The sequence below is a fragment of the Carassius auratus genome, linkage group LG28B, assembly GCF_003368295.1.
Source record: "Carassius auratus strain Wakin linkage group LG28B, ASM336829v1, whole genome shotgun sequence".
Classification (NCBI taxonomy): domain Eukaryota; kingdom Metazoa; phylum Chordata; class Actinopteri; order Cypriniformes; family Cyprinidae; genus Carassius; species Carassius auratus.
In genome coordinates this window covers 2,461,848-2,474,590 of record NC_039293.1, presented here as the reverse complement: position 1 = coordinate 2,474,590, position 12,743 = coordinate 2,461,848, and the positions used below count along the sequence as shown (strand labels likewise).

At 38.5% G+C, this 12,743-nt stretch overlaps 1 protein-coding gene across 6 annotated transcripts in view; it reads left to right on the top strand.

Annotated features, from left to right (window-relative positions):
- Positions 1-12,743, top strand: part of LOC113067710 (nuclear factor 1 X-type-like) — a 165,788-nt gene that overhangs the window by 34,133 nt on the left and 118,912 nt on the right. The window contains exon 1 of one of the 6 annotated variants that reach the window (XM_026240127.1): positions 1,833-2,711. The exons of the other annotated variants lie outside the window; for them this stretch is intronic. Within the exon in view, the coding sequence (XP_026095912.1) occupies positions 2,709-2,711 (3 nt within the window). The 5' untranslated portion in view covers positions 1,833-2,708. Of the gene's footprint in view, positions 1-1,832; positions 2,712-12,743 lie in introns of those variants that run through there. 6 annotated transcript variants of the gene reach the window in all.

The following is a 12,743-nucleotide window of genomic DNA, read 5'->3' as shown; positions in this document are numbered from 1 at the left end:
TTTCCCTCTTTGGACAGAGATGTGATTTAGGGCAGTTAGATTATATCAATTACCGAACTGATGTTTGTACTTACAAAACCTTTAACATCGTAGAGTCATAGCCTATATTTAATCAATGAAATATATAAATACAGTAAATTAAAAGAGCAATAATTGCTCATAATACACGGAGTGATTTGTCATACTGACCATTTTATATATTATTAATATATTAAAACTATTTTAAACGGATATATATATAGCTATATATATTCACAAATATATTGTTATATAAGGCTATTACATATAGCTATTCATTTTCATTCATTTTATTTCTTTATATATTTAGAAGTATTGTGACCTGCAAATACTGAGGTTTTAATTAATTTTTTTTATTATTATTATGTTGTTTTAAAGGTGTGGTTCTGAAAGCTCTGAGGTGCATTTGTGTTTCTGACGGTCCTTTCATTTTTAATGCACCGACGAATATTAGTAAAGAATATTTTTAAGTATCGATTACTTTTATTGGCTTACTGGAAAATATGCTATGGCGTGTTTCCAGAAATGTAAAAACACATATTAAAGTCTAAATATAGAAAATGATGCCAAATAAAGAAAATACATTTTAAATAACGTAAATGTAAATAGAAAATGATTAAATAAATATACAGAGCATGGTTTGCTGTGTTTGTTCTGTGTTATATATTCGGTTTCAAACCACCCGTGTTTAATGAACATCAACCTTTTTTTCTTTTTCCTATATCCATTCTTTTCTCAAAGTGATTTACTGAAGATTTATCGAAGATAATTTCGTTCCTTTGCTTCCTTTATGTGCTTTTTGTTTAATCTTTTATCTGCTTTGGTTCATTGTATTTTTCTGTCATATTCATAGTAGGCCTATTTTGAGATGCAAAAGAAATACCATCGCATGCATTTGTTTTTTAAATAGATACAATTGCAATATTAAACAAAAATAGGAACAAAAAAATCTACTATCTATAAAATGACATTTATGAATGCTAAAATACATATAGTTTCTGTCACTCTTTATATATGCAAGGATTTATAATTTTATTTTATTTATGAATGTATTCTAGTGTGCATGTATTATTTTGACAAAAAGAAAATGTATGTTGCTTGCTAAAGCAGTTGGCAGGTGCATCCGAGCGCGCATCAGGGCTTCACTGAAGGTCAGCGTGTCTCTTCCAGGTCGTGTGGAGGTCTTTCTTCTGTTTTACAGCCCAGGTATGTTGAATTGAATTAATTAATAAAAAAAAAAAGGTTAATTAATAACAGCCGTAATTAACGCGGAATCCGCTCAAATAAGACGACCTTTGCGAGTTTACCTTGAGACACATCTGGCACACGTGGAATTAATTAATACTGAGACGACAAAACGAGCCCGACTACATTTAGCAAATTACCGTTAACCGTAACAATGTGTTTCCTTCCCACGTCGTTTGGAATTAGAAGTAGATTTTAAATTCGCTATAATTTACCTCATATCAAAATGAATCTACCTTGTTGCTCATCTAAAGCATCACTCGAGATTTTACACTCTTTTAAACTCCATGATGCCGATAGCAAGGCATTTGTCTGATTGCACGAATATTTGTTTAAATACTTGAGAAATGACCAAGCTGCACACACCTGTTCACTTTAAACACTTTCACACCATGCAGTGCACGATTGGGGTTTAGTTTTCATTGTTATTACACAATTTACAGACACATCACACTAAACACCTGAAGTCGTGCATTGCTATTTAACATCGTGGTTGCAAACAAAAACCCACACACTTCATCCATCTCTGCATCTCTCTCTCTTTCTCTCTCTCTTTCTCTCTCTCCGGTGAACGGTATAATCCCCTGCCGTCCCTGCTTCACTCCAAGCCCGTATTTAATTCCCTTAAACCCCCAGCTGCCGTTCTGGTTCCTCTGTGAACACGACAGACTGTGAAGCGCTCCCGGTTATTAATAATTCACCAGCCACTGCACGAGTCCATCCACAGATCAACCCGAGCGTTCTGCACGGGCCACGCACGGCTAGCACGTTTATTTTGGCAACTTACTCTTACCCAGGCTACTTAACATATATTAATTAGTTATTTGAAACGTTAGCGCGCCGCCGGTATTCGTTTCAGCGACGTAAAAGTCTGTATTGGTTTCACGCATCGCTTTTGATTCCGCGATATCCACTTTGCGCGAGATGACGTCCTCTCCATAATAATTGATCGAGTAATCTGTGCACCGAGGAGGAGGTCATGGAGATCAGCCTGAGGAGGTCTCCAGTGGGATGGATGGCGATCGAGCACCAATTCGCACAGAGCCCGTGAGCTGAAGCTGCGCAGGCGGAAAGTTGCTGTCGCACGGCGCGAGCGACTCAAACCACCGGAGAGACAGACGCTGGAACCGGGAGGGATTCGTACCGGGGAGCTTGGGTGAACGGAGGAACGGTCTTCCCCGGATTCATCCGAAAGCGCAGTTTTGTTTAAGTTTTTTGTACCGAAACGATCCCCGCGAAAGTTTTCCGTGCGTAAAAGTTGGCAATTTTCCGCGATCCACGGGCCCGTCCTGCAACCCGGTTCTTCTGCTTCCGGTATCAACGGAGAAAACCGACTCATTTGCTTTTGCTCTCCCACCACGCTGCTTTTTTTCGGGGAAAAGTTTTTTTTTTCTAACGGAGTAAAATGGGTCTTTGAGACTGTTGGCAATATTCCCCGCTTCACAATGGTACGTGCCGTGTAAATCAACTTTGCTCTTCTTATTTCTGTTTTAAAATGTTGGTAAACATGGAGAGAGGGGTTTAGATTGACAGTATGCCAGGCGATAATTGTTTCTGAATCATTTTGGGGTGTTTTAGACTTGCCCAAAAACTCTGGATGTGAAACAGCACGCGCTCTAGTTCTCATTCGGCTCGAGCGCGTCATGCGACTTTGTGTGTATAGCTGTATGAGAGGAAAATAATACTTCAAGTTGTTCATATGGATTTGAGAAGTTTGTTGGAAACTGTGCTGCATGTTCTCCTGGATGGCTGCATTATGGTGCAACTAATTTATCACTCGGTTTACTCGATAGTAAAGATGTATTTTAGTCTAAAATGAATACACTAGACATGCAGTATCATAATGCACAGTTTAACTTTGACCCCGGGGCACTCAAACTTTCAAAACAAGTGTTCTGGATACACCCCATTATGACGGGGGATAATGAAGTGTTGTGTAGAATAACAGTGTTATTGGGATTACAGGCGACACATGCACATGTAACATGCCATTACTGAAATTGTTCCACTGCGCGAGCTTGTCACAGGACGACAGTCGCCGCCCACATGTCGTCTGTCAAAGAGAACAAAAGCTCTGAGGGGTTAAATATAGAACAATAGTGCTGGATGCAACTTATTTCGTGTACAGAATAACGTTAGCGAGTTGCATGTGAAGTCATTGCATTGTAAAGCATTTTGATTGGCACTGATTAATTGCATCAAATTTTCCTTCTTGAAATTTACTTTGTTTGCACAGTCTTTTTAAACTGTGTGAACAACATTTAAATAAGAACAGTAATGAAATAATCATCAGTGATAGATTTATATATTGTCAAGGCCGATAAATCAGTGATATTTAGCCAATATTTGTGTCCATTTGACTGATTAACATAAGACAGTTTCAAAATCTAATGCCCTGTGCATGTATAAAACACTATTTGTTTCTACAATTTCATGAAAATATTAGTTAGTTTTAAATATAATAGTTTTTTTGTTGTTGTTCTTGTTCTTATTAAAGGTATTTGTTTTTTAAGTGTTCATGTCAGTGGCTATAATTCAATTGAATAGAGAATACATACATGCATGTGCACTGACCATCCCTCTCTCAAGTTATCAATATCAGCATGCACAATATAGTGATACAAGAATACTGAATTAACATATAATACATGCAAAGCCATAGTGTAAAATTAAATAAAATCTCAGAAGCATTTAGAGACTGTTTATTTATTTTAACCCTCATGTTGTGTTCCAGTCATTTAGACTCAGAGAAGATTTTAAACTTACCAACTTTGCATTCATTGGTCTCATTGATCTGTGCTCATGCACCTCCATTTTTGAGCGAACATTTCCAAAATTATCCACAAATAGTGTTTTTTTTCACTTAATAACCGGGGTGCACAATGGCCTATGAGCAATCGGTTCCAAAAATAAATGCAAAAACTGTGCTAACTTAAAGAAAACAAGTTGATGAAAAGATAGAATCCAAGATTTGGTGATACTACAGCATAATGAGAGATTTAAAAGCTATTTTTAAAAGTCCCATCATTTTTGACTAGGAACATCAAATGAAGCACAGCAGAGAATTAAATAATAATGTATGTCTGCTGTATGAAGGAGGCTATGTGTAAGATACACATGCAACCATTTCTTTATCAATATCATATTGGCTGAATTTTGGGATCTTCATGCAAGAACATCTGCTCAGCGTTAGCTCGACTCTAACCTCATATAGCTTGATTTTTACTTCTCACCAGACAGGCCACAATAAACCGATCTGAGGAGACATCAAACTATTGGCAGTCAACTAAAGCACATTACCCAGGTGTCCTCATTTCAGAGTCGAAATGTTGGGCTAATTTATGCATCGGCCTTCTTTATTTTCAAGTAACTGCACACATAGTTTTCAGTTCTCCTCCACTTTGACTAGCTTCGAAATCCAGATTATATTTGATTGCATGACTGATGCAATAAAGGCTTGTACTTGTTGATGATTTCCAGATGGGCCTGAATATCAGCACATTAATGTGGATAATTATTTGTTTACCCGCTCTCTTAAATGGCACAGACCCAAATAGGCCACTGCAGAAAGAACCGAGGGAATCTATTCAGAGCTGACTCCACAAGGGATTAACGTCTTCTCTTAAAGAACAAATTTAATTAAGCTTCCAAACAACAATCAAAGATATGAAGCAAGATAGTTAGAAAAGAGTTGACAGCTAGTCACATTGCTCAAACAACTAGACGCTTAAAGAGAGATGCATCTGGAAGAGACTTTGATGACATTTGAAATGAAGAAAAGTTCTACTGTAACAGACAACGCATCCTATAGTTTGTTTACCAAAAAGATTTGACTGCAAGCTGGGACGAAGAAGCAGAATCTGTAATTGATGTCAAAACTCTTTATTTTGTAGTCAGTGTTTGATTTGTTTTATAGTGAGAGGAGGTATTGATGTTAGTATGACAATTACTATACACGTATTTGAAACTAAAGATGTAAGGCGTCATTTACTTCCAAGACCCAAACTGAGAAGCATGTTAACTCCCCCAGTGGTGCAGTACTGTTAGTTCCCCTGTCAACTGGACTTGATCTTATGACCAATCAACATTATGACCAACTCATTTGACACAGATGCCCCTGATTAATAGGCTGTTGGTTTTAGCTTTATCTTCTATTGGAAGCCAATGATGTGATGTTAATGAAACTCTGTTAATCAGGTAAATGTTGACATTTACACTAGTTCATTGTCATAACTGCATGTCTGTAAGCTGCTAATGCCCTACATAAGTCTGAAATTATAGCATTTTCATTAAATATGGTAAAAACAAAAATTGAGTATTGTGTATGTCAAATTTAGTAACCAGTGATTCAGTTCAGTGAAGTATCCATTAGACTGGATCAAACTCGTAACTAATTCTTATAAAGTGTTTATTAAATAAACAAACACTTAAGAGTCATTTGTTCAGGAATCAATATTCACAATAGGATGCTAAAAAACACTAGCTCATATACATCTAAGTCATTTGTTTGGTATTTACAAAAAAGAGAGAAAATAATAATAATAATCATTTCATATAAGTAATTTGTTTGATAATCAGACTGTGAGAACTGGCTTGTATAAATCATTTGTTTGGGAATCAGATTACACTTTAATTAAAAAAGAATCAGCTTATAAGGATCATTTGTTGGAGAATCAGATTACACTGCTCGCATTTTATATATCTGAATGACTGTAAAGAACCATTAGTTTGAGAATCAGGTTACACTGGTCATGCTTTGAATTTGTGATTCGCTGAAAAGAACCAACACATTCGAGTCATATGTTTGACAATCATACTACATTGGTTTTGATTCACTAAAAACAACCGGCTCACATGAGTCATTTATTGAGGAATCAGACCACAATATTTGCTCATATGTTTTTTGATTCACTAATATGCTCATATGGGAATTTGTTCAGGAATCAAACTACACTGGTTGGGCTGTTTGTTTTTTATTCACTAAAAAGAACTGGATTACATGAGTAATTTGTTCAGACTACACTGATCGTGCTGTATGTTTCGATAGAAAAAAACCCCCATGAAAAACATCTTTAGGTTAAGCATGTAACAGTGGTTCCCCAAGGGAACAAGATGCTGTGTCGGAAAATGCTATAGGAATGCCTTCAGCGTGACCATGCTCTGAATCACGTGTGTAATCAGTCTAATGGATGGGCGAGACATCACGGGCAGGGTGACATAGAGACCAGGAAGCTTGGACGAAGCATGTGAGGTCGATACAGTACCAACTTCTGGGAAATTAAGCACTCTCAGGGATGCCCAAAGTATGGCAGGGAGACAGCATCCTGTTCCCTCAGGGAACCATGATTACATGCGTAACCTGGAGACATTTTCCTTCATGACCTCGAGCTGCATCAGAAAACACTATGGGAATGAGTATGCCCATGCCACCAGACTTACAAATCCCTGCCTAGTGTTTGAAGAGCACAACTGAGGCGAGAGAACAGAGGAGCCAGGAGTGGCATGCATATCAAGGTCCTAAAATTTCACAAACATGAGTGGTGTGGAGTGGACCAACCTGCAGCGTTAAAAATGTCCTGCATAGAGGCACCTGACAGGAAGGCCTATGGGGATGCCACGCTTCGAGTGGAGTGAGCCTTGAACCCCAGGGGCGAGGGGAGGCCAGAGGTCTCTTAGGCGAGGGAGATATTATCCACAATCCACCGACTGGTCAGGCTCCCGAAATGGAGGAGGACAGAAGGCCTGGAGTATGACAGGCCATGGTGCAGATGAAGCGATCTTAGGGACATACCTCAGCCTGGGGTACAAAAACGCTTAGGCCAATCCGGGCACAAAGTCTTGGAAAGAGATGACCATGGAGAGGGCCTGAGAGTCACCAACTCTATTAGAAAGATAGCAAGAAGAAAGGTAGTCTTTATAGAGAGGAAACAATCAAAAAAATTCTTCAATGGGCTCGAAAGGAGGCTTACAGAGACCTTCTAGCACCACAGCCAGGTCTCATTGTGGCACGATCGTACTGGAAGCCTCAGCCTCAGCACACCACAGAGGAAACCTGTAACTAGTGGGTTCATGCCCATGGACTGACCACCAAGAGGGGCATGGTAGGCTGCTATGGCCACCACGTAGACCTTGTGTAGAATCTGGCCTGCAGGAACTCCAGCACTATACCAACTGGGCTGATAACTGTGTCGAGCTGGTGGTCCCAGACTCCCTGCACCAAGAAGAGACAAGCTTCCATTTCAAGGCGTACAGTTTCATTGTAGAGGGAGCTCTGTATTGGAGGATGGTCTTAACATCCTCGGTTGAAAGACCAGTAGCTATGGGCTGTCAAGGCTCACTCCACTCGAAGCGTGGCGGCCCCACACACACAGCTTCCACAGCCCCGGGTGGGGGTGAATAATGGTGCCCCCCACCCGAGAGAGGAGGTTCCACCTGACAGGAATCTCCCATGGAGAGCCATTGAAAAAGGACACCAAGTCCAAAAACCATACTTGGCCCGGCCAGAATGGGACCACTAGCAGCAGATGGACCTCGTCCCGCTGTACTCTCTCCAGAAGGCATACAGATGAAGCCTCGGCCAAGTCTGTAGCATAGTGTCTAGTCCGAGAGAAGCTGGATGAGTCAGAGAGAAACAGAGGGAACAGTGCGACGTCTCTTTAGTGGCAAACATGGCCACTTGAGCCTAGTCAAAAACTCTCCATATCTGCTTCACCACCTCGGGGGGATGCCTCCATTCCCCAGGCCTCACTGAAGGCGTTCTCATAGCATTTTCCAACGCAGTCCGAGTACCTGAAGGGAAACTGGCAAAAATGGCACATGACTGATCTGTTTGCGAATCAGACTCTCCATGTCACATTGTAAGCTATATTGTTTCTATTCAGCACACATGTAAAAACATCAACAAATACATTGCATATTAACTGTTCTTTTTATTGCTTTGCATTAAATACAGATAACAAATTTAGTTTTTTTTTTTTTGCTGTGGCACTGATACAGCATATGGGTAACCACTGCACTGATTCAAAACTGTTGCAGGAGAAGAAACACTTGAATACGGGGCTGATTTTAAATGGACATTGATGGAGAAATATGCTTTTTGTGTCCAGATTGTGTAGTTACGACATCTCTAACTACTAACAATAAGCATTAAACGTCTTTGTGTAACGGCTACAAATGATTCCTAGCAAACGAGGAGAAAACAAGGAACTGAAAACACCTTAGCAACACCCTGGCAAACCACACACAGCATTGTGTTAGCGTGTATTGTCTTCAGACAATGCCGAATTTAATCAAATTATTTTTAATGTCACTCCCTTGCCTTAGTTTTTCGACGAACGTTAACAAGCCATTTCATTAGAAACTTTAAATATCTTCAATTTTTGTATTTAATGTAGTAAAATAATGATTCATGCTGTATAATAGCCCATAATCAGACACGTCTCTGGCTTGCAGTTCCTGCGCTGACAGAATCAATGTTTAGTGCCCAAACAGCTCTGAAAACAAACAATAAGCAATCTGACAGCCTACCCTCCTCCTCGGCTTCATTATTACTCCTGTTCTGTGCTCATTTCGCTCTCTCCGGCTCCTCTAGAGATGGAGGTATGAAATATCACATTTTTCCAGCATTTCTCCCTGAAGTGGTCCTGGCAAGCATTCACACGGCATACATTTCTGCTTTCATATATTTCCCCCCTCGCTGCTTTTAAAAAACCAATCCCCCTCCCTCCCTCGCTCGACTTTGATGTGTCTGCCATGTTACCTGGGTTTGTAGAGCGTTAACAGTCATGTAGAAGTTCTGTCGACTGTCAGCTTCTCTTATCTGTGAACACATGAATTAGGATGTGAAGAGGGATACCACGAAGATAGTTTTTGTTGTGAAGTTTGTTTGTTGTAAAGTTAAAGTCATAGTATATGAACATGGTGGGTAACCAAACACTTGATGGTAGCCACTGACTTCCATAGTAAGGAAAAAAATAATATGGAATTCAAGTGTCAACAACCCCTTTAAGGTTTTGCTATTGAAAAACATCTCAAAATGCCCAGAACCGCTTAAATTTTCTCATATAAATGCAAAATTCTAGTCCATTCAGCAAGTTTCTGTTTTTATACTTTCTGAAAGTAACAACCCAGTTCAACCACAATTATAGTATGCTGATTATAGTATGTTTAGTAGGCTACTTTTTGCTTTCCTACCATGATTTTCAAACAAACATGTCCTATATCGCACGCATCCATCACACTTTTGTTTCACATTATGCATTACTACCTATAATCTTCATAGCAGGGCAATTTTGGGGTCCCCTGTGAGCAGACATGAAATGGAACAGGCCCATCATTTCCCATCAGCAGACATTTTGGATATGGCTGTCCGTCGTTCGCCTCTGAATATGTCTGTGTTGATACTCAAGAGTTAATTATGAAGGGCCCAGGGAGCGCTTTCGCTCAGGGCTGGCCATATGGATCAGGCATATGCCGTGTATATATAGAAAAGGGTGGCATGTTTAATTGATACGGTACCATGCTCCATAAACATCCACAGCGAGGGAGAAGGGGGACAGATCTACAGGGAACTACATCAAACAATCAGTGGAGACTCAGACAAACCCTGTCACTTTAAAGTGTGAAGGCAAACCGAGCGCAAAAGAGGGGCTCATCTGTCACTTGGCCGACCTGCCCCTGTTTCTCTGTTCATCTACAGTATTAGAAAAGCTGTTTGAAAAAAAGAGTGTTTTTATATATGATGATTTTGAGGACAGTTAACGCAAATAAATTAAATGTTGATCATATGGTGAATGATTTGAGCAGATCTAAAGTCTTCATAAAATGTAAATAGAATTGTTCTTTAAAAAAATAAAGTTTTAATTATTATGATTGATGGTTTTATAAAGAACCTTGAATAGTTCATCCAGAAATGAAAAATCTGTCATCATTTACTCACCTTCCACTTATTCCTGCATGAATTTCTTCTGATGAATTCAAAACAAGATATTCTGAAGAATATTGGTAAACAAATAGTTGACGGTAGCCATTGGCTTCCTTAGTATTTTTTTCTATACTATTGAAGTCAGTGGGTACCCTGTTTTAGATACAATCGTATTTTATTTAGTCTTTAGCAGAAGAAAGGAACTCGTAGAGGTTTGGAACAACCTGAGGGGGAGTAAATAATGACAGAATTAACATTTTTGGGTGAACTATCCCTTTAACATCTGCGAAATCTTTCCATTCCACTGAAGTTTGGGGAAAGGGTTCTTTAAATATATATATATATATATATATATAAAATGTTCTTCATGCAAAGCAAAATTGTTCTTTCAAGAAGTGTTCACTGAAATGGTTGTTCTGTGGCATCACTGTGGAAACCCGAATTTGAGACCTTTACTTTTAAGAGTGCACACATTCTGAGAGTAACAACCAGTTGGATGGGATGAGTCTTAGTCGTCGTTCTCCAGTTTGTTTAGTTAAGCGCTTTGACTTATGGATGTGTTGTGAGAGGAGAGGAGAGAGAGAGAGCGAGAGCGTATGCAGCCTTTCATTGCTGTGGATATGAATAGCTGGTGTTGCAGCCACATTTTGGTTAGCCAGTGTCTGGGATCTATTATAGTATTGTGTGCGTGTGTGTGTGAGTGTGTGTGTGTGTGTGTGTGTGTGTGTGTGTGTGTGTGCGTGTGTGTGTGTGTGTGTGTGTCTGTTATTTTAGTGCTGTATGTATTTTTATAGGAGTGCATTTTAGAGACAGGTTTAATCCAGCGAATGTGTGCAGCACAGTTTGCTCCAATCGCAACTGCATCAGAATACAGTATGTGTCTTTTTCTTGAGGACAACAGGAATTCTCCTGTATATACGTATATACTGTATATAAGTACTGTCAAACAATTATTTGTGATTAATTGCATCCAAAATATGTGAGTGTGTACTGTGTGTGTGTGTGTGTGTGTGTGTGTGTGTGTGTGTATATGTATATATATATATATATATATATATATATATATATAGATAGATAGGCACTACACACTAAATATTTTAGATTCGTTATCTCATTTTAAATATATTTTATCAATATATTTTATAATTTTTTTAATATTTATATACAAACACATGCGTATATGAAATACCGTATAAACATGCATGCATAAATTAAATATCTATGTATAAAATATCATGTTTATAAGGCCACCCAAAGTAAGTGATTTTTGCATAGCTGTGGTTTCAGTTGTTAACATATTTTCCCAAGGATTTAGATTAAATAATAGTAAAAATTGTATTGATGAATCAAGATTTGTTCATGAAAACATCTGCATGCAGATTTCACAAATAAATGTGCAGTGAATGAAACTAATGTCTATGCGCAGAACAAAACCTGCAGTCAGATTTCTCAACATGAACTCAAATATTTCTCATCAAGATGATCTGAGCTGCAACATCCAGTCTAGAGCTGTGTGTGTTTACTGTATATCAGTTTGAGTCACATATTTGTCTATTTCTAGAGGCATTTTAGGAGAAGCATTCAAGAAAATCTTGATACTTCATGTAGAAATAGCTGAGATCTCCATTAAGTCTCATCACGATCAGCCTGTGAGCAGCCGATCTTTCAGTCTGGGCCTTTGTGTACTACTTAATCACGTTACTCAAAATAGACATTTTGCCCCATAATGCCACTGTGTGCACAGACATTGCTTTTGCCCCCGGCTTTACTGTGTGATTTAACATCGTCCTACTGATGGACAAACTGGAATGGGCTCTCATTCAGTTCTGCACACCCAGTCAGCGCGGCTCCCAGCATACAAATGAACTGGGATGAATGGACACGACACTCTGAGAGAAAAACACAATCCGTGTTGCTGTGTGAGAGGTTTGTGCTGAATAAGTCACGGAGGTGTGAACGGGAACCAGTTCGGAGATTCTGAGTTTAAGAGTGACTCCAGCACTGCACGTTTGGACGACATGTGCTGTGTTCACTCACGACTTCCACAACAGATTCGACTCTTTCTGAAGTCTGGCGTTTGCCTGTGCAAAATTCACTGCCGTGTTGGTTGCTAAGGTCTTCTACGTGGCTGTTAAGCTGTTAAGCCAAGAGAGTCCACCTTCAAGTGTCTGTGATACTCAGGTCTATATTTGTTGAAATATGTATACATTTAGATGTATTTATCTATAAAATAAATGTAAATAGATCATATAAATATATAAAATAGGTTCTGGATGAGTTGTATTTATCATAAAATCAGCTGTAATTAAATAATGTCTTAGATCTTAAATAGTACATGTATTATTTTTTTATTATGATTAAATCCAATATAGAAATAATTAATAATTATATGTTTATGTACTTCGGTTGTATAATATAATTAATGTAATATATTATACTTATGCAATATGGTTTATATATTACTGTCTAAAGATTCATAATTATATGTTTATGTTTGAATATTTTATTCATTCTTTTTTATATTTACATTTACATGTAAGTACAAAAAAGACAAAAT